General features: G+C 40.5%; 1 protein-coding gene, 1 non-coding gene and 1 pseudogene across 4 annotated transcripts in view; all 3 read right to left on the bottom strand.

Annotated features, from left to right (window-relative positions):
• Positions 1-724: 724 nt before the first annotated feature.
• On the bottom strand, positions 725-882 carry LOC132889827 (U2 spliceosomal RNA; annotated as a pseudogene).
• Positions 883-899: 17 nt separating this feature from the next.
• On the bottom strand, positions 900-1,083 carry LOC132889828 (U2 spliceosomal RNA). Its single transcript, XR_009655105.1, has one exon. It is a non-coding gene; the product is annotated as a U2 spliceosomal RNA (small nuclear RNA).
• Positions 1,084-18,377: 17,294 nt separating this feature from the next.
• The window catches only part of msh6 (mutS homolog 6 (E. coli)), an 80,562-nt gene continuing 76,508 nt past the window's right edge, over positions 18,378-22,431 (bottom strand). For 2 of the 3 annotated variants that reach the window (XM_060925334.1, XM_060925335.1), the window contains 2 exons: positions 21,716-21,918; positions 18,378-18,562 (listed from right to left, as the gene is read on the bottom strand). In XM_060925334.1, the coding sequence (XP_060781317.1) occupies positions 18,481-18,562; positions 21,716-21,918 (285 nt within the window). In that variant the 3' untranslated portion in view covers positions 18,378-18,480. Of the gene's footprint in view, positions 18,563-19,188; positions 19,432-21,715; positions 21,919-22,431 lie in introns of all 3 variants that reach the window. The other variant, XR_009655004.1, reaches the window with a different exon arrangement.

Genomic DNA, 22,431 nt, shown 5'->3' on the forward strand with positions numbered 1-22,431 from the left:
ATGGAACTTTCACTAACCTTCATTTACTGTTTGACATGATTATATATAATTTATTACATGTAACCTACTATTAACATTCCTACTTAGTACTGCTGTTATAATTCAAGTAATTTTCTTTGGTGGAATGTAATATTGTAGGTGATGTCAACACTTGTCAAATAGAACTTTGTGTAATTTTTATGAACTATTTAATATTAATAAATTTTATTTGCAAAATTTACATCAATAATTCTGGTATTACTGATACAATGTATATTAAATAATTACGTTTATCGTTCAGTCATTCTCTTTAGTAGATAATTGTTTACTTGACTGTACATATATTCCTTTTTAATTCAGTTGTTTTCTCTGGGATCTAAAATTTCTTTTTATTCAGTACATGCTTATTTTAATTTGATGCAGTGTGATAAATAATTACAATAGGAGTGTATAATGTGGAATAAAACAATCGGTGCTTTGGATTATATATTGGAATTTTTCTCTTGTATAAGGGCTCATGGGTGTATGTAAGGGAAAAGTACAGATTTTGTAAGGGCATGGGTAACTAAAGGTTGACATGTATGCATTCCTGCAATGCCAGGTTGATGCATGGAGTGGAAAGAGCAAGGCCCTATTCCAGCTCCCTGCTCTAAAAATTTGTTTAGTATATTGTACTCATTTAGAGGACATATCAATTGTTAAACTGATTCATTAAAGAAAGAAAGGTTTTTACCTTTAGTTTTTGAACAAGGGAACCATTCCTGGAGGTCCTGCAATACCAGGTTGACATGTGGAGCAGAAAGAGCAAGCCCTTATTCCAGCTCCCTGCTCCAAAATTTGTTTAATATCCTCATTTAGCGAGCATATAAAATTTTAAACTAATTTATTAAAGAAAGAAACTTTTTTTTCTTTAGTTTTTGAACAAGAGAAACATTCCTGAAGGTACTGCAATGCCAGTTTGATGCATGGAGCAGAAGGAGCAAGCTCCCTGCTCCATGCTCCCTGCTCTAAGAATCTATATAATTGTTGTTAATATAAAATCGTCACTTAGAGAACATATCAAATATTAAAACAGATAAGAACAGATTTTTTTTAGATTTTTATTTTCACTGACAATTTCCAGTTTACATTTTTCAATTATAAATAAATAAATAAATAAATAAATAATTTTTTTTGCATTTTACACATTAACAAGACTGCCAAGTCATGAAACAAAAAATTACACTTGAACACATTTCCTTGTCCAAACCTATTTGCTCACATTTTAAATATGTACTTGTTATCGTCTTTTGTACATTCCATGAAAGTGTACCTGTGTATACAGTTGAAAAATTCAAAATCATAAATATTATGCCATAAAAGTAACCTGAATATTAACAGAAAACCATTTTAAAATCCTCTGATGTTCAGGCTAGGGTGAGCCCTTAATAAACTTTGCTTCCACCCCAACCTCCAGTCCAAGTCACACTGCCTACCACTTCTGGTGTGAGAGGAGACCCTCCCCCCTCTTGGGCCACTGCTCCAGCCAGATGGTTTTGGGGGGCATCTACAGACAATTATGAACGGTGATAGCAGGGACCTTCCTGCGTGTGACCCTGACCCCCTCCTCTGAATGGCGACATACAACATACCCCTGCAGCGTACCGTAGATGTTACTAGCTGTGTCATTGCATGCAGGGACACTGTCACACACTTCCCCACCAACAGGTTTCTATGGAGCACTTGCATGTGACGCCACAGCCGATCCAGACTGTGACAGACGCCATCTTGTCGGTCAAACGCCATATTCCGCCTTCTACTTCTACTTCTGGTTCTACTTCTGCTTTTACTTCTACCTTTTCTTCTGGAAAACCCTACTATATACAATTCTACTACAACGGCTGCGGCTACAAGCTCTCCCTACCTGTGCACGTTTTTTATGTTTTTTGTGTGTATTTTTGCGTGTTGTTTGTCTGTACCGGACTTCAATATCCACTACAACCGTATGGACTTACTGGACATTGGTTTCCAGCAGAAAATGACGGTTTGTAGTGATTTCCATCGCATGCACAACATTCCGGACAAGATAGCGAGACCAGCGGGGTCTCCATGGATTGTTATTGGAAGCAAAGCGAAGAAGGCAGCGCCGGGACCGGAAGCAAAAGCGAGGCTGCAGAGCCGGCCTGTTGACTAAGCTCAGAAAACAGCCACTCAAACCTCCACTGCCAAGCCTCTACCTCTCCAACGCCAGAGCCATGTAAACAAGACAGACGATTTGGAATTACAGCTGGAATGACCTTATTCTATTCTATTATTGGCTGGTCAGTGCTATACTCAATACTTAAGTGACTTACCCATCCAATGAGGATTCTTGTTTACAAGATGCCACATCTGAGTCGCTGACAAATCCTGAATTTCTGTAAAGATAACTGTCCAGAGATTTATAGGCACGCAGTGCTTCACCACTGAACAGCGAGGGAAAGTTAATGAGGTAATTATACACGTCCGGGTATTCCGCTGGCAGTTCAAAATCCGGTCGTGAAAACTCCGTCCAGTAAGCCATAAGGGTCACTAATCTGTAGATCGTTTATTTTAGACATATATCTAGTTATCTGTTCATTAGAAAAATGAGCCATGTAGTCCATCGGTTGAAATTGAGCCATTCTGTACACGAGTGCAGCAGTATTCAGTGGTGTTTTTGACCGACAAGATGGCAGTTGTGTACTTTCCGGTCACGTGACTGCAAGATCTCTATAGGTCCAGATGGCATCTTTAACACTGTTGAAGGTGAGCCAGAGCTTGGTGAAATCCTTAGTTGGTAAACTTTTGACACCCTGACTCACCCCATTAACTGCTAGCCATCAGTGCGGGAACCTCCCCTGCTGACAGACTCATGCATTGCATGGCCCACAGGTCCATCGCATCACCACACTTCCAGAGGGCATGCCGCATGGTCTCAGGCGTGCCACACCCCAACCATAGGAAAATGGAGGATTGTGGCATGCTTTGGGAGTGCATCACAACCCTGACCGGGAGGATCTCATGTGCTGCCATGCATCCTTGTGTTTGTTTTGGAGAGCTGGGTGGGCTGCATTGCGCAAAACTGTCTGGGCGTCCTCTAAAGTGAGGCTGTGCACTGGGCTCTCTGGCTCCCGGTCCTGAACAACAGAAACAAGATTTTAGCATGACTTAAAACAGTGACATCTTCCTTCTCTACTACAAAGTATTTTAAAAAACTTTTTAATGTAATGATGTGGAAGGTGAAAAGCCAAGTCAAGTCAAGTCAAGTTTATTTGTATAGCACTTTTAACAATAAACAATTGTCGCAAAGCAGCTTTACACAATTTGAACAACTTAAAACATGAGCTAATTTTATCCCTAATCTATCCCCAATGAGCAAGCCTGTGGCGATGGTGGCGAGGAAAAACTCCCTCAGACGACATGAGGAAGAAACCTCGAGAGGAACCAGACTCAAAAGGGAACCCATCCATTTGGGCAACAACAGACAGCATGACTATAATATTAACAGTTTTAACAAGAAGTCAGTTTCGTTGATGTTATAAACTCTTCGTTGATGGGAACTTGAGTGCAAAACTGTTCATGACAACTGCAGTCCTAAAGTTAGCAAGTCAACTGTAGTCCTCAGCCATAAAAGCATTACTGTAAGAGTCCAGAGCATCCTCCAAGTGTGACTTTCAAGTGTGTCCTCATGGGGCCGTCCTCCACAAGAGCAATACGATGAGACTCCAACCAGACACAAGGCACCAGGATGGATTGGGCAGGTCCAAGGAGCAGAAGAGGTCAGCATCTTGATCCCAGGACCAACATGTAACTCAGAGGGACAGATTTTTTTTTTTTTGGGGGGGGGGGGGGAGAGGGGGAGAGAAAACACAGGTTGTTAGGTATGCCCAATGTCACCTGAATAAGTAGGAACAGTATACATATTGCACTGAGTACAAGCAGGGACTCCGGCAACTAACTATGACAGCATAACTAAAAGGGGAGAGCCAGAAGGTAACACAAGCATGAGGGAGCCCCAGGACATAAAGCAGCCAGCCACTACACCATCAACAAACTTGAGTGAGCAAGCGAGTGGGGACTGACAGCATTCATACATCCCAGTTTACCAAAACCATCTATGTCTGAGGACCCCCCAGATCTACACCTTTACCTCATAAATACCATTAACAAAAGGCTTGACTAAACAGATATGTTTTCAGCCAAGACTTAAATGCTGAGACTGTGTCTGATTCCCGAACACTACTTGGAAGGCTGTTCCATAACTGTGGGGCTTTGTAAGAAAAAGCTCTGCCCCCTGATGTAGCCTTCACTATATGCGGTACCAGCAGATAGCCTGCACCTTTTGATCTAAGTAGGCATGGCGTGTCATAGAGGACCAGAAGTTCACTCAGGTACTGTGGTGCGAGACCATTTAGTGCTTTAAAGGTCAATAATAGTACTTTATAATCAATAAGAAATTTGATTGGGAGCCAATGCAGTGTGGATAAGACAGGGGTGATGTGGTCATGTTTTCTAGTTCTAGTAAGGACTCTTGCTGCTGCATTTTGATGTTCTCATGCTTGATAATACCCAGTTTGGAAAATGACCTCTCCCCGCTGGCATTGCTGACAGGCAATGTAAGGTAAATCCTGAGTGCTATGTCGACATTTGGGAAAACATTTTGTAGATGCCTCTCTCGAATGAATGCCAGTAAGTTCCTCGGCTTTCTGTTTTCAGTGGAAACTTTTGCGAAATGCACAAACTGCCCCAGTTCATCAGGGAAATCATCCGCCAGGTCTTCATGGTATTTTGCCTGCAGGTTGACACTTTTCTCGCGTATTTCACTGAGGGACAATTTGTCTAGTTGCGTTAGAAATCCGAAGTATGTGCAGGTTTCTTTGTACACTGCGTGTCTCTGCTGTAATGCACTAATCAGTTTTGACAAAGACAAAGACTATTATGACAAAGAATGTCTCCCGAAATCGGTTTTCTCCCGCATTGTGCACATGGTCGGTCAGGTTCGTCGGTGTCATCGGCTCGGGTGGTGCGCTTCACTGGTCGAACCACTGGCCTAGTGGTTAGCCTGTCCACCTCTTGATCGGGAGATTGCGAGTTCTATTCATGGTTGGGTCATACCAAAGACCATCATAAAAATGGTACCTACTGCCGTCTGGCAAGGCATGCTGCAGTGCGAATGGGGAGTCAAACTCTCACAGTTACCAGAGGACCAGCCCCCCACTGTAACCCTAGCTATGTAATAGGCAAGAGGCCGAGGGCTATGGAAACGGAGATCGGCGCCACCCTATGCGCCACATGGCATGGGAATCACTTTGAATCACGGACAAGCCCAATCAGTCTTCCACCTGGCCTCCTTTATGTCCCGAAACATCTTCAAGGATGACTCATCACCTGGGCTAATGCATCTCCCGCCATGGGACATCCTGGCAGCCTACGAACTTATCAAATGCGTAGGAACAAATACTGGTGGGAGAACATGCTCACTGAAATTAACCAGTTCATTGCCTTCTGCTCTGAGTGTGCCCAGGCAAAAGTCCCACAAACCCCTCCCACTGGTAAGCTCCAGGTACCTCAAAGACCCTGGTCCCATCTAGCCATCGATTTTGTCCCAGACCCACCTCCTTCCCAGGGCAACACCACCATCATGGTGACAACTGACAGATTTTCCAACACTCTGAAACTCATTCCTCTACCTGGTATCCCCACGGCACTCCAAACAGCTGAATTGCTATTCCAGCAGGTGTTCAGGTGCTTTGGCATCCCTGAGGACATAGTCAGTGATTCCCAGTCCATCTCACACTTATGGACCTGTTTCATGGAACAATTAGGAGTTTCAGTGAGTCTCACATCTGGTTTATCATCCCCAATCTAACAGCCAAGTGGAACAGGCCAATCAAGAGATCGGATGCTTTCTAAGAATCTTCTGCATGAGGAACCAGGGGGACTGGTCTCAATTCATTCCATGGGCCGAGTATGCACAGAACTCACTCAAACATTCCACTATGCAACTAAGACCCTTTCAGTGCACACTTGGGTACCAACCGCCCCTGTTCCCCTCGGATGACACATTGGCACAGGTATAAGCTGTTGAGGACTGGTAGCCAAGCCATATGGGAGGAGGTACATCAACACATTGAGACGGTTAACGCCAAGTATAAAGAATATGCAGACAAACACAGAAGCAAAAACCCAGATTTCTCTCCAAGTGACAGAGTATGGGTCTCCACAAGAAACCTCAGGGACCCCAACACTTGCTGGAAGCTACATCAGCCCATTTAAAGTACTTCAGCATATCAACAACGTCTTGTACACGTTAGAGCTCCCCCATGACAGCCGGATATCCCCCATGTTTCATGTTTCCTGTCTGAAACCTGCCATTCCAGGCCCTCTTGCTGAGAACACTCCCGTCCAAGAGCACGTGGGGCCATCCCAGATGGAGCTCCTTTCTGTCAGTAAAGGCATCGAGAATGACAGCGCTAGCCAAACTACAAACATGACTACTCAGGACTACAACACCCAAAGAGCACAGCACCCTCTGTCACCGGCTTATTGAAATCAGCTGTTGCTCATTCACAACTCATCAGTCACACTACTTAAGCCTCACTCACACTCCCCCTCATTGTGAAGTATCATTCTGTTTTCCAGTTCATACCAAGCCTTTCTATCTCTGCCTGACTTTAGTTATTCTGACCCTCGCTATCTCTTTGTCTATGTTTCTTGTCTCTTCTGTCTTGCCCTGTTTGCCGATTGACCGACTCTTGCCTGCGTTTTGACCATGCTTCTAGTTTTGCGATTTGGCTTTGTTACAAGTTTGCTCCCCATTCTCCCCTGTACTCCCCTGCATCCATAAGTGCCTGCACTCTGACAGTATCACTTTTTTTTTTTAATTCCATGAGGGATCCAACATGGCGGCGAGCAAGTAGGTCACGTTAGAAGCAGCTCTCGCGACAAAAAGCCTTAAATCCTGTTTTTAACTGTTTCTCAGCTCCAAAACAAAATTGATCGACCAGATTGCATTTAAGACGAGGAAATACCATACATGATGACTCGACAGGGGAAAACTAAAAAGAATCCTGACAAAAAGGGTGAAACACCTGAGGAAGCTAACACTTTGCTAAGCACAGAAGCTATGGTTAATGAGGAAGGTGAGGTGATGAAAGCCATTTCAGACCTGAAGGATGTTTTCACTTCCAAATTTGACGGTGTGATATCTGCCATACAAGACATTAAGACTGAAATTCGTGACTTTGGAGGTAGGCTTTCTGAAGCTGAACATCGAATTAGGAGTACAGAAGATACCATCAGCGGTGTGCAAAAAATGGCACAAACTATGGAGAACCAAATCGAGCGGCTCAACTCCAGAATAGAGGATTTGGAGAATAGAAATAGGCGTTGCAACCTACGCCTGGTAAACCTCCCTGAAAAGGCAGAGGGGAGAAATGCTGTTAGATTTCTGGAAGAATGGCTGCCTGACATGTTTGGAGCATCATTATCAAGTCCAGTTACAATTGAACGAGCACATCGAATTGGCAGACTCCCAAGTAGGCCTACAACCAAACGAACATATCCCCGAGTGCTAATCATGAAGTTCCTGAACTTTCAAGATCGACAACGAGTAATGGGGAGAAATGAAAATGGTAAAATACCAAGAATAACAAGTCATGTTCTTTCCGGATTTCTCTGTGGAGGTGCGCAAGCAATGAAAGCAGTTTGATGGGGTGAAAAAGCATCTACAATCACTGAGCATCGAGTACAGATTTGGATACCCAGCCAAATCAATCATCTCCTGTAGTGGACAAAACACCATCTGCAACTCACCAGAGGAAGTGGAGAAACGTATTGATGCCAACGACACAGGGGAGCAAGGAGACATTGTACAGTAGGATACTGTGAACTGTGTGACAGTCTTATTTTTGTGTTGGCTGGCTAGCCCTCTTTTGTGTTTAGCCTAGACATACATGATAACAAAATTAGCCTACTAGTTAAATTGTACTACTGTTTATTCCGGGTGAGATTAGCCTACTGTTTTGGTTGTTCAATTTATGTCAAGGATATATTGACGTAGGTCATTCATTTCTCTGGATAAAAGTTTAAGACTGTCAATGGAGTTGGTATGACAAGTTGTTTGTGGCTGTTTTGGAGTGGAATGATGGTAATGGTAGCGAACAGCGATAACCTATGCTTGTAAGAGACTTGCTCCTTATAGAAGGATCAGTCAAGTCCACTGTTGAATCTTTTACATGTGGGGGGAGGGAAAAGGGATGCAAGTTTGTTCGGGTTAACTGCATCCAGGAGCCTTGTTTTGTAAAATGTTTTATTACTTTGTTTTTTTCTTGTTGACTTTATGTTAGTGGCTGCTTTTACAACGGGTACTGTCTCTCATTTAAAGAAATATAATACACAATGGTTACATGTGGAATGACTCACATATAACATCCTGGAATGTGAGGGGGTTAGGTAAATTATCTAAAGTAAAACAGGTCATGCATAGACTAAAACAACTCAAAGCAACTATTGTGTTCTTACAAGAAACACATTTACTATCTAGTGAGCTGCAGAAATTACAAAGAAGATGGGCAGGACAGGTATTTGCATCATCATATGCATCTAATGCAAGAGGGGTAGTAACTTTGATTCACAAGTCTGTTCCATTTCAAGTACTGAATGTCATATCTGACAAAGCAGGCAGATATTTAATTCTACAAGGGCTACTCACTGACAAAAAGATAAATCTTGTAAATCTATATGGGCCAAATTCAGATAGCCCACATTTCTTTGAAGACCTCTTTTTACTTTTAGTTCCTATGTCTGGTCAACTCCTGGTTGGAGGAGATTTCAATACAACCCTGTCAACAGACCTTGATAGACTCAAAAGTATAGACAACACTCATGCGCAAAGTAGGAAAGTATTACAGACCTTTATGCAGGAATTAGACTTATGTGACCCATGGAGAAGACGATATCCAAACAAATCAGAATTTTCATGCTTTTCATCATCATCAAATTCATATTCTCGTATAGTTTATTTCTTAGTTTCAAATCAGTTATTCCCGCAAATATATGACATAAGGTATGAGGCTATTGTGATCTCTGATCATAGCCCTGTTACACTAATATATGACATGGCCAAGATCATTAGAGGTCCTTACAGATGGAGGCTACACCCAAAATGGTTACATGATACAGATTTCTTAGAATTTGTGGGTATTAACATTGATGTATTTTTCAAAATAAACACAAATGAAACAAATGCTTCTGTAAGATGGGAGGCTTTCAAAGCCTACATTAGAGGACAGATGATTAGCTATACAAGCTCTATAACCAATAAAGTTAATTTAAAATTGAGATCACTTGATGAAGAAATCAAGAAGCTAGAAAAAGAAACCTATGAAGATGATATGCATACAATGTCACAGCAACAAGAATTACTCCTCCTCAGAGCACAATATAACAAACTATCACTATCTAAAGCTGAAAACAGCCTATTTCGCTTGAAACAAACTTTCTATGAGCAGGGAGAAAAATCTGGCAAGCTTCTGCCCTGTCAAATTAAAAAAATGCAATCTGATAAAGCCATTCATACGGTAGCATTATAACAATCTCAGAGACTCTTTCATCTGATCCACAAGAGGTCAATGAAGCCTTTACCCATTTCTTCAAATCATTATACAAATCAGAATCTCCTGGAGTTACCGTCCAACAAACTAACTTCTAGATGGTCTTCAAATACCTACCTTCTCAGATGAAGTAAAACAGAAATTAGATTCACCTTTGTCTATAGAGGAATTACTGAAGGCTATAGATACAATGAAAAATGGGAAAACAGCTGGACCAGATAGTCTCCCCATAGATATATACAAGGCCTTCAAAGATCAGTTAATTTGCCCTTTATTTGAAATGTTTGAGGAATCCCTAGAAGCTGGAATTCTGCCCCCATCCTTAAGGAAGGCCTTGATTACACTTTTACCAAAGCCAGATAAACCACAACACAATTGTGAATCTTATAGACCTATCTCTTTGACAAAATGAATCCATTTTGGTCATTATGAATTATTGTTGGTAGATGAACTTCTAGTCTCAAAGCTAGTGCTTTGGCTAGTATTTTAGCATCAGTGTGAAGAACAGGCAGGCATAACGACGAGCATTGAATATCATCCATGAAAAGAAAGATGCTAAAGATAACTGCATATTGTCTCTGGACGCCGAGAAAGCGTTTGACAGAGTTGAATGGCCTTATTTATTTGATATGCTCTGCCGATATGGCTGTGGACCTAAATTCTGTCAGTGGATTAAATTATTGTACTGTGAACCATTAGCTGAAATAGTCACAAACAACTTAATTTCAGAACCCTTCAATCTATCGTGTGGTACGCGACAGGGTTGTCCACTGTCTCCCCTTCTATTTGTGATGTCTATTGAGCCCCTGGCAATAGCTACACGAAATCACCCTGGGATAAAGGGAATTGATGTTTCAGGTCAGAAACATCACATTTCATTATTTCAGATGATATATTATTATACCTTGCAGATCTAAAAAACACAATGCCTACTCTGATCAATATGATTAGTCACTTTGGAACTTTCTCAGGATATAAGGTCAATCAGTCCAAATCTTCGATACGCTTCCTCAATGAAAAAGAAAGAAATAATCCAGCAATCCAACACCCTTTCACAGTATCTAAAAACGGCTTTAAATACTTGGGGATTATTCTCACACCTCAAATAAAAAACATAATCCCACATAACTATGACCCCATTGTTTCATATGTAAACAATACTTTGAATAGATGGATGTCTCTTCCCCTTACATTAATAGGTAGAATCAATGCCATCAAGATGAACATTCTCCCCAAATTTCTGTATTTGTTTCAGTCAATTCCTCTTTCTCCCCCACCAGCCTTTTTCTCTACTATGAGGAAAACATTCACAAATTTCATCTGGAATAAAAGACGACCAAGACTTCACTTAACCCTGCTATACCATATCTACCTTATGATGGGAGGTTTGCAATTACCCAACCTTCTATGGTACTTCAGAGCAGCCCAAGTTAGAGCCGCACTCTTTTGGTTCTCTAATCCTTCGAATCTGTCATGGGTCCAGATAGAGGAACAAAAGGCAAAAGGGCTAACTTTGGACAGATACTTATAATCCAATTCCCCCAAAATGCTTAAGCAGAACACAATTAACCCATTTGTTAAAACCATAATTATAGCTTGGTATGAGTCGCAAGAAATGGTTGGAGAGCCAAGGGATATATCACATTTCTCTCCTATCTGGGGTAAAGCAAGATTTACACCAGGTACATGAGACCTGGTTTTAAACTTTGGACACAGCTTGGTTTACAGAAGATTTCAGATCTCTTTATGGACAACACCCTTATGTCTTTTGAATATTTGAAAGATAACTTTAGGATTCCTAAGAACCATAGTCATATCAACCTTCCTCTTTAAATGGTATAGATGGTAAATGGTAACACCCAATCCCTGTGCTAAAGGGACTATCTCAAAAGTGTACAGTAGATTACTTATGTCATCAAGAGAGTCCTCAGACTATAAGAGATTGGCCTGGATGGAAGATTTCCAGACAGTTATTACAGAGACAGAATGGGAAAAGGCATGCTGTCAAGCACAAACTATGACTATTAATAGTAGGTTGAGGTTAATTCAATATAACTGGCTCATGAGAACATATGAAAAACTCCATAAGTTTAACCCTAATATTCTGGACACTTGTATTAAATGTATGACAGAGAAAGGAACCTTATTTCATTGTATCTGGACCTGTAAACATATTCAAGAATTTTGGATTGGTATAATTGAGATTATTTCCTGCATCATTCAGAAAGAAATCCCTGTATGTCCAGTAATCTGTATACTTGGCCTTATCCCCGAGGTATTATCCCTTAGAACACATGAAAGCAAACTGGTCAACCTCTGCTTACTACAAGCAAAACGTCTTATTGCCAGACAGTGGAAAAGTGTCTGTTGTCCATCTGTAACTCTATGGGTTAATGAACTATCTTCATGTATAGTGATTGAAAGGCTTACGTATGCCATTAAACACAAAAGCCATATTTTTCATAAAATGTGGGATTCATTCATTACATTTTTGGAATCAAGACCTAGTAACATAAATCTTTAATTGTTACAATAACAAGTGAGACTGTACCCTCATGTATGCGTTTTTTTATTACTTTATTATTATTATTTCTTAATTTTATTGTAAACCATTATTATTATTATTATTATATATTTTTTCTATTAACAGATGGCTCAAAGTTTGGGGGTGGGTTGTTGGGAGGTGGGCAAGAAGTATATCTTTTTGATGTATTGAATGCATATGTTGAAAAATTGTTGGTTGTCTAAATCAATAAAAATAAGGATACAAAAAAAAATTCCATGCTTTGTTCACAAAACAATTTTGTAGAGAACATTAATTAGTATGTTAGTACATAACTTAATAAATGAATGATTAAATAAATAAAGCAACATAAAATGCAAACCAATGGAAGTAAATGAAAAACAATTTTAAATAAAAAAATAAATAAAACAATAAAAAACCAAAATAGTCTCTGTCATACAGGACAAGGGTGAGCCACTATCAAGTTGTCCCCCCAGCGGAGATCCTCACCCTATGCCCACTGCAATGCTCTTGTAGTTTTCCACGTCTTTTTGGCAGGCATCTATGGGAGCCAGGGACCCCCCTCCGTGTGACCCTGTCTCCCTCCTCCAGTTGTTGGCATGCAGTGCCTCTTGCAGTGAAGATTTTACCAGCTTTTCAAATACATGCAAGGGCACAGTCACCCGCTTCCCCACCATCAGGTTGTGGGAGGTCCACAGGGCGGCCTTCATGCTGTTCAGGGTGAGCCAGAGCATGGTAAATTCAGCTGCTGGTAACTTTTCAATGCCCTGGCTCACCCCGTTTACTGCTAGCCAGTAAACTTGCGGATGGACCTCCCCTGCTGGCAGGCTTGGGTATTCTAAGGGGCCAGTTATGGCCCACAGGTCCTTTGCCACACTGCACTCCCAGAGCACACGCCGCACGGTTTCAGGCTGGCCACACCCTGGCCGTGGGCAGACCAGATTTGCCACCATGCCCCAGGAACGCATCATGGCCCTGACCGGGAGGATCTCATGGGCAGCCATTCATTACAGGTCCTTGTGCTTGTTCTGAAAAGCAGGGTGGGGTGCGTTCCCCTAAATCTGTTTGGCCTCATATACTGTGAGGCCAAGAATGGGGCTAACTTCCTCCTGGTCCTGCACAAGAGAGACAAGAAGCTTTGCATTAGTTAAAACAGTGACATCTTCCTTTTCCAAAAATTTTTTCTTGAAAAACTTTTCAATAAAAGCATATTCTTGGTCCAATGTAAAAGCAACTGGTGTTTTAAATTTGTCTTTAAAATGTTCAGCTGTCTAAGATATGACCCCATCCAGAACTTGACCATAGCTGCCATTTTACTATCTCTGGATGGGGACGTGGTGTAACTGATGTGCACGGTGGTGAATTTGGAACCTAAAAACAGGCGGGGGTCTGGGAGGCCTTTCCCATCATTTTCTGGCCTTTTCTTCACTATCTCTTACTGCAGTCTCTCCCACTTGGACCCCCACAGGAAGTAAAAAAAACACCCTCTCCAGATCTAAAAGAAATTGTCTCAGAGAACTAAAAACAGAACAGATGAATAAAAGCAAAGGTAAAATAACAGCATTTATTATTAAAACTTTTCCCTCCATCGTAAGCTGTCTCAATTCCCAAAACCCCAGCCATTGCCTGACTTTCCCTAACATGTCAGTCCAGTTGTCCTATCCACCACCCTCCTCATCAAATTAGACTCCTAAAACTTTAATATCTTTTTCTGTAAAATCCAGATCCAGGTCGGTCTGTAAGTTATCCCATTGTCCAAAGAGCTGGGCCTCGGACTTGCTCTTATTGAGCTTAGCACCCAAGGCCTTTCCATAATAGTCAGTCAAGTCCAGAGCTCTTTGAACCAATAAAACATCCAAACATAAAAGAGTGATGTACAAATCAGGTGGACTGACTGTGACCTGTACAAAGTACAGGTCACAGTCAGTCCACATGGCAAGTCTAGTCCTTTGATCCATTTGTCCTTTCTCAAGATCTGCACCAGTGGCTCAATACAGGCTACAAACAGGAGTGGAGATAACGGGCACCCCTGGTGGACACCAGAGCGAACATCTATCGCTTTTGTGAGGTGCCCATTTACCAAAATTCTGCTGCTAATATCTTGATACAGCAAACCCACCCACTCTAAAAACCTCCCAGGAAATCCCATCTTTTGCAGTACCTGAAAAAGGTACTGGTGCAAGACCCAATCAAAGGCTTTCTCAAAGTCTAAATTTAAAAGTAATAGCCAAATGTTTCTGTCCCTCGTAAATCAGATGGCTTCTCGAACCAGCACTAGGTTGTCCATTATCTTCCTCTGGGGGATGGCGCAGGCTTGAGCCAGGTGGATCATGTCTTCTAAAATACTGTTGACATACGTTGTGATAAAAGTTTGCTAAAATGCTTACAATCAAAATTTAAAAGGGTGATTGGTCTCCATTTCCTCAAGTCCATCTTGTCACCTTTTTTGTGGAGTAAAGAAACTATCCCTATCCTGAAACTGTCTGGAAGTCAATCCAGTCTTTCAAATTCTTTAAAAATAGTCAAAATGTTATTTGCTAAAACGTCCCAAAAGGTTTGATAAAATTCCAAAGGGAGTCCATCCTCTCCTGGAAACTTTCCTCGTTTAAAATCTTTAAGACAGTTTTGCAATTCTAAAATAGTAAAATCCTTGTAAAACACCCTGACTGTGGGGTTTGTTTGTTTGTCTAAAAAAAAAAAAACTTCTGGCACGGTTTCAGGTTGCATAACTTTACTTCTGTAGAGGTTTTCATAAAAACACTCTACCATGTTGAAAATCTCTCCTGTTTAATTTCTTCTTCCCTTCCATCTAATTCCCTTCCTTCTTCTTTCAATTTTGTTGTCCCTCCTCCTCCTCTTGATAGAATTTTCTTTAAAAAGTATCATGCACATTTTTTTCCTTCTTCAATTTCTTGTTCTTTACTTCTTAATATTGCTCCTTTACCTTTATTTTCTATTAAAATGGAATTTTTTTTTACTTCCTTAATTTCTTCAAAAAAGTCATAACCCTAATTTAAAAGATTAAAATACCTCTGAAGTCTTTTTTCAACCCCATCATGTGCCTCTTTTCTCTCCCTATCCTACTAAAAAAATATTTTGTCCATCTTTTCACCATTTCTCACCAAAGTTCTCATGAATCATACAAGTCCTGGAAAGTCTGCCAGAGGCTGTACTGCTCCCTGTAACTTCTAACTATTTCTTCATCTTGTAAAAGGGAACAGTTCAGCCTCCACAGCCCTCCCCCTACAGTCACACCTGTGGGGAAAGACAGGGTACAAGATAGCATAACGTGATTGGAAAAGAACAGGGGAATAAGTGTAGCATCAGCTGGTGGGCAGTCCCTTGTAGTCAATTCGGGAGGCTTGGGCACCATCACCACTGAACCAGGTGAAGGCCTCCTCCTCTGGATGCACTTTTCGAAAACAGTCGAATAACTTAATATCCTTGACAATGCCCTGTAGTAAAACTGATGATTTATACATTTTGAAAAATTCCCCTTCTTTCTTTTCTTGATAAAATACAATTAAAATCCCCTCCAACCACTAATGGAACCCTCGTGTTTCCGACAGCAATAACTTTTTCAGCAGTTTGTGCTACAGTAGGGATTGGACCAAAGGCTGGCCTTTGTGCCCCGTGCTAATCAATGAACCTTGGTCACCCATGACCCTGAGGGTGGTTCACCGGTTGTCCTTTCTTGGACCACTTTTGCAAGGTACTAACCACTCCATTCCAGGAACACCTGACAAGATGTGCCATTTTGGAGATGCTCAGACCTAGTCATTTAGCCATCACAGTTTGGCCCTTCTCTAAGTTGCTCAGATCCTTATGCTTACCTACTTTTCCTGCTTCCCACCCATCATCTTTGAGAACTGATTGTTCTCTTGCTGCCTAATATATCCCACCCTTTGACAGGTACCGTTGTAACAACATAATGTGAATCATTTTATATGTCAGTGTTTTTTCATTTTATGGCTGTGTGTGTGTGTATACACAAAGACTTTGGTTCCAAAATGTGATAAATCCACTGTGATAAACTTGAGAAAAAAGTATTTTCTTTACCAAACAATTGTTTGCATGAAAAGCACTATTTTCTGCTTGAACCTATAACACTAAGAGGTTGTAATGACGTTAAAAATGCAAATCTACATTTTGAGAATTTTATGGCTGATTAGTATATATATATATATATATATATATATATATATATATATATGGGCAGCATGGTGGTGTAGTGGTTGGCACTAGTGCCTCACAGCAAGAAGGTCCTGGTTTCCAGCCCAGCAGCCAGCGAGGGCCTTTCTGTGTGGAGTTTGCATGTTCTCCCTGTGTCTGCATGGGTTTCCCCCACAGTCCAAAGACATGCAGGTTAGGTTAATTGGTGGCTCTAAATTGAGCGTAGGTGTGAATGTTTGTTTGTTTCTGTGCTAGCCTGGCGATTTGTCCAGGGTGTACCCCGCCTCTCACCCATAGTCAGCTGGGATGGGCTCCAGCTTGCCTGCAACCCTGTAGAACAGGATAAGCGGCAACAGATAATGGGTGTGTGTGTATATATATATATATATATATATATATATATATATATATATAAAATGTGTGTATTACGTTATGTATTTATTTTGTCAAGAAAAGCTGATTCAAGAACTTGGGTGAGCTTCACAAGGAGTGGACTGAGGCTGGTGTCACTGCATCAAGAGCCACCATACAGATGTCTTCAGGAAAGGGGCTACAACTGTTGCATTCCTGTAAGTAAGATGCTTCTTGATATTTCAAGAAGCATCTTACTTAGGCTAAGGAGAAAAAGATGACTTTTGCTCATCATTTCAAAAGTCCTATGGTGTTTCCTAGGGCCAATTGGAAGGAACTGTGACTGATTTACCCAAGTTATCCTCATCTCCAAGTGTTTCTGGGAAAAAGAGTAAGACTTTACTCAACCACATATATTCTCAAACTGTCCTATACTGCATGATATGGTCACAACAGTGTTCCCAGAGACAGGATCCATCCTGATGCCCTACGTCTGGCTGGAGTCTCATCACATAACTCCTGTGGAGGATGGCCCCATATGGACATTCAAAAGACACACTTAGAAGATGGCTCAGGACACTTACAGTATTGCCATGATAACTTTAGGACTGCAATTGTCATGAACAGTCTGGCATTCAAGTCTCCATCAATGAACAGTTAATAACATCAACAAAATGGACTTCATGATAAAACTATAAAGCATTTCCTGGTTACACAGTCGTACTTTGGTTACATAGGACACACTTATAGAAGCAAGTTAATTATAATCATACTATCTGTAATCACTCAAAAAGGGGTGGATTCCTTTTTGAGTCTGGATCCTCTCAAGATTTCTTCCACATGTTGTCTGAGGGAGTTTTTCCTTGCCATAGGCTTGCTCAGCAGGGATAAATAAATGTATTAGGGATAAAATTAGCTTATATATTTAAAGTCTTTTTCTATAAAGCTGTTGGTGCCATTGTTGGTACAAACCATTACTATTAGAGCTGGGACTTCAGCTCAGCCAAAACTTAGCCAGACACACCAAAAAAGCAACAGGGCAAAGGATTTTACAAAGGATTAGTGCCAGGCAGCTCTATCTGTTTGTAAATCTCTAAATGATGCATTTAATACCAAAGTGAAACCCTCTGCAGAAATTGCCATTTTTGGAGTATTAGTCAATGAGATTTTATTGGCCACAGCCAAGAAAAATGCTTTTGCCTTTGCCTCTCTTTTTGCCCACAGAAGAATAGTTCCAGAGTGGAAATCTCCTGATCCACCGAAAGTTTCTGTTTGGGTCAGTGGCCTGATGCTTTTTCTAACTTCTGGAAAAATTAAATATTTCACTAGGAGGATCAATGAGAAAGTTCCACAAGATATGGGACCCTTTAATTTTGTATTTTGACAGGCTCAACACTTTCATAGCATCATAGGGCCTTGATGATTATTTCATAACAGATGAGAAGACAGTGTGTACTTTGTATAAAGTGTGAAATTCCCCTACCTTCTTCCTTTCTTTCTGCTGACCCCCCCCTTTTGGCAGTGTGTGGGTGGGAGGGACTTGAATGATTAAAATAAGGAAAAAAAAATTCAAGACATTGTATTTAAATACATCCTGTACTGTACTTCCTTTCTTGTGTTATTAATATGAATTGTATGCGTTTCCCATGACAGCTAGACTTAATCATTAAAGTACTTCACAATGTAGATATTAGCAAACATCAAAAATCTAATTTCCGAGTGAAAGAAAGTGAGCGTTTTTCAGATAAACTTTATTAGATCATCATGTCAGAAGGAGAAAAGAAAAGACTTTCCAGTTGAACAATACCCCTCTTATACAGAGTACAGCTGTTTTCTCTATTACAGGTTGCAAATCATCTGAACCAGTCTGGCAAACTGTTCATGGTTAGCCATAGGATCTTCAGCAAATGAACACAGTTTCCTAAAGAGAGAATATACACACACAATGTATTAAAAACACACACACACACACACACACACACTATAGTAAATAAATAAATAAATACACACACACACATTATATATACACACACACATTATATATATATATATATATATTTGTATATATATATATATATTTGTATATATATATATATATATATATATATATATATATATATATATATATATATATATATATATACACACACACACAAAAAAAAAAATATTATATATATATATATATATATACACACACACACACATACATACATACACACACACACAGCTCAGCGTAAATGAGTACACCCCATTTGAAAAGTAACATTTTAAACAATATCTCAATGAACACAATTTCCAAAATGTTGAAAAGACAAAGTTTAATATAGCATCTGTTTAATGTGAAAGTAAGGTTAATAATATAAACTTAGATTACACACTTTTCAGTTTTACTCAAATTAGGGTGGTGCAAAAATGAATACGCCCCACAACAAAAACTACTACATCTAGTACTTTGTATGGCCTGACAGCACCAAGTCTTCTAGGCATGGAATGAACAAGTTGGCGACATTTTGCAACATCAATATTTTTCCATTCTTCAACAATGACCTCTTTTAGTGACTGGATGCTGGATGGTGAGTGATGCTCAACTTGTCTCTTCAGAATTCCCCATAGGTGTTTGATTGGGTTCAGATAAGGAGACATACTTGGCCACTGAATCACTTTCACCCTGTTCTTCAGAAATCCAACAGTGGCCTTAGATGTGTGTTTAAAATCATTGTCATGTTGGAAAAGTGCACGACAACCAAGGGCTGATGGTAGCATCTTCTCTTTCAGTATAGAGCAATACATCTGTGAATTCATGATGCCATCAATGAAATGCACACATTTTATACACGCACAATAATGTGTGTATGTTTATTTATATAAGCTTTTCTTTTTAACTCTTTTGGCAAGATGAATAGATATTTTTGTCTTCCAATTAAATTTACGGCACTACTAGCACTGTTCTTGTTAGTAGTGCCGTAAATAGGACCAAACTGGTCCTATTACAAGAGGATAGTGATGGTTTTTATACTTTTCCTCGTTAAATAAGATTTGATTCAGGGGATCGCCTAATTCAATTAAATTTTCTTGTCATATGTACTCAAGACAGTATCACACAGTACAATGAAATTCTTATTCTGTGAGTCACCCAGCAACATTACCTGAACATGAATGAAGACATTAAAAGACAAAAGAAAGTAATTAAAATTAGTGATTAAAATAAAGAAATTAAAGAGATCAAGTAATTAAAAACAAAGACAAATAGTAAAAATGATGCAGTAAAGTGTCAGTGCAAATAAATGGGTAGTTCAGTGCAAACTCTACAGAACTGGGGGGAGAGGCAGTGGCTGGGCTTTGTTCATAAGCCTAATGGCATGGGGGGACGTGATGACATCACACAACATGTCTTTCAGCCTAGTTGTTTTGGCTATCATACTCCTGTACGTCTCCCTGACGACAGCAGCATGAACAGTTTGTGTTGTGGATGGGTAGTGTCCTTGATAATGTTCAGGGCCCTCCTCAGAACTCTGGTGTTATAAATGTCTTCCAGTGCAGGGAGTGCTGCTCCAGTGATGCTTTCTGCTGATTTTACCACCCGCTGTAGAGCTTTGCGATCCTGTGCTGTGTGATGGAATGGGTGAGAATGCTCTCAATTTTTCATCTGTCGAAGTTGCGGAGAATCATGCTTGGTATGCCAAACTTCCTCAGCCTTTTCAGGAAGTGCAGATTCTGTTAGGCTTTCCCCACTAGGTCTGTGATATTGTGGGTCCAAGTGAGCTCCTCCGTGATGTTAATGCCTAGGAATTTAAAATGTGGCAACTCTTCACCTCAGTCTCTCCAATATACAGTGGTGGATGCTGTACTCTCTTCCTCTGTCAATGATCATCTCCTTTGTTTTACTGATGTTAAGAAAGAGATTACTGTCCTGACACCACTTCACAAGGCTTGCCACCTCCCTCCTGTATTCTGTCTCATCTTCCCCAGAAATCAGTCCAATGACTGTGGAAACTTGATATGCTGATGTTAAGCTGGGTAGCGACATCGTCATAAGTGAAGTGTGTATACAGCATGGGACTCAGAACACAGCCTTGTGGAGTTCCTGTATTTATGGTTATTGTTTTGGAAATGTTGTTCCCCAGCCTAATTGACTAGGGTCTGCCTGTTAAAAAAAAAAATCCAGGACCCAGTTGCAGAGAATTGGTGGCGCGTGCGTGTATATATTATATACACACGGCACGGTGGTGTCTCGCCTCACAGCAAGAAGGTCTGGGTTCGAGCCCTGTGGCCAGCGAGGGCCTTTCTGTGCGGAGCTTGCATGTTCTCCGTGTCCGCGTGGGTTTCCTCCGGGTGCTCCGGTTTCCCCCACAGTCCAAAGACATGCAGGTTAGATTAACTGGTGACTCTAAATTGACCGTAGGTGTGAATGTGAGTGTGAATGGTTGTCTGTGTCTATGTGTCAGCCCTGTGATGACCTGGCGACTTGTCCAGGGTGTACCCCGCCTTTCGCCCGTAGTCAGCTGGGATAGGCTCCAGCTTGCCTGCGACCCTGTAGAACAGGATAAAGCAGCTAGAGATAATGAGATGAATGAGATATATATACACACATATATATATAAAATAAGAGATACATATTTGTATTTTCGACACACAAACACACATGGCTTCCCCTAAACCATCTTCGCGTAGCAGCCCCGCTACGCTTAATTTATTGACTGATACACTTAGTGACATGCTGCTACCCATTAAACTGCTGCCATGATGCTTAGAATTTAGACCCTACCAGGGATCGCGTTAACGCAGAAGTTCTGCATTTTTATGCAAAAAAAAAAGTCCCCCCCAAAAAAAGCATGTTCAGAATTTTAATGCCCCCCCAAACATGTTGAACTGGTAAAAATCAGGTCTAGATGTCACCAGAAGCCACGAAATGAACCATTTCATTTCAAACTTTTCTACAGGAGCATGCCCCTGGACCCCCCTAACTTACATGCACATGCACACACACACAAATTCCCACACTGCATAGTGAAGAACCTGTTTTGAATATTAATTATTCTATTTTAAATAAATTAAATAATTTAATATCTCTCACTTAAAGGTAGTCAGAGCCATGGTACTCCTCTCAAACTCGCGGGCTTTGCAATGTCCTGACTGAATCACCTCTTCGGGAATGTCGGCAAGGCGTGCAGCATTAAATCCATAGCTCTTGGGACAAGCACCACTGATGAATTTGTACAGGAAAGTGATGGTTTCCTGGCTAGGATCCTCATCACACTCATTCTCCACCATGCAGGCCTGAGTGCAAGTGTAGTAGAAAGATCACAAGTTTTAAATCCACAAGTGAAAAGTCTGTCAAGACCCTCCAAGATGTACTAGACAGGTAGCTTTATATTTCCCTTTCTTGATAAATGTGCCTTGGTGTACAACTGCAATAATATTTCTGTAAAAAGACAACAAATTATGAAAGCTGCAAAAATTGTATTTTAACTTGCATGATGTTGCATGGTTCACCTTGAAGTTTAAAAAGTGAAAATACAATGTGTTTGAGCAGTTTTTTAAACCACATACTACGTTTTAGCAATGTGCTGAGCTAAATTTAGCTTTATGTTGTAAGATGAATGTGTACAAAGTACAAAGTGTGGATTTTGACTTGCAAGGTGTATTTAACATTATCTTAACATGAACTTAACATTATGAAGAACAATATCTGTGCCAAAGACAGATCTGTCATAACCTATTGCTGAGTAGTTAAATTACTAAGACGTGTGGATTTCAGGAAAGGGCCATGTGTTGTTCGACTAAATTTAT

Source organism: Neoarius graeffei, chromosome 7 (genome assembly GCF_027579695.1).
Source record: "Neoarius graeffei isolate fNeoGra1 chromosome 7, fNeoGra1.pri, whole genome shotgun sequence".
NCBI lineage: Eukaryota > Metazoa > Chordata > Actinopteri > Siluriformes > Ariidae > Neoarius > Neoarius graeffei.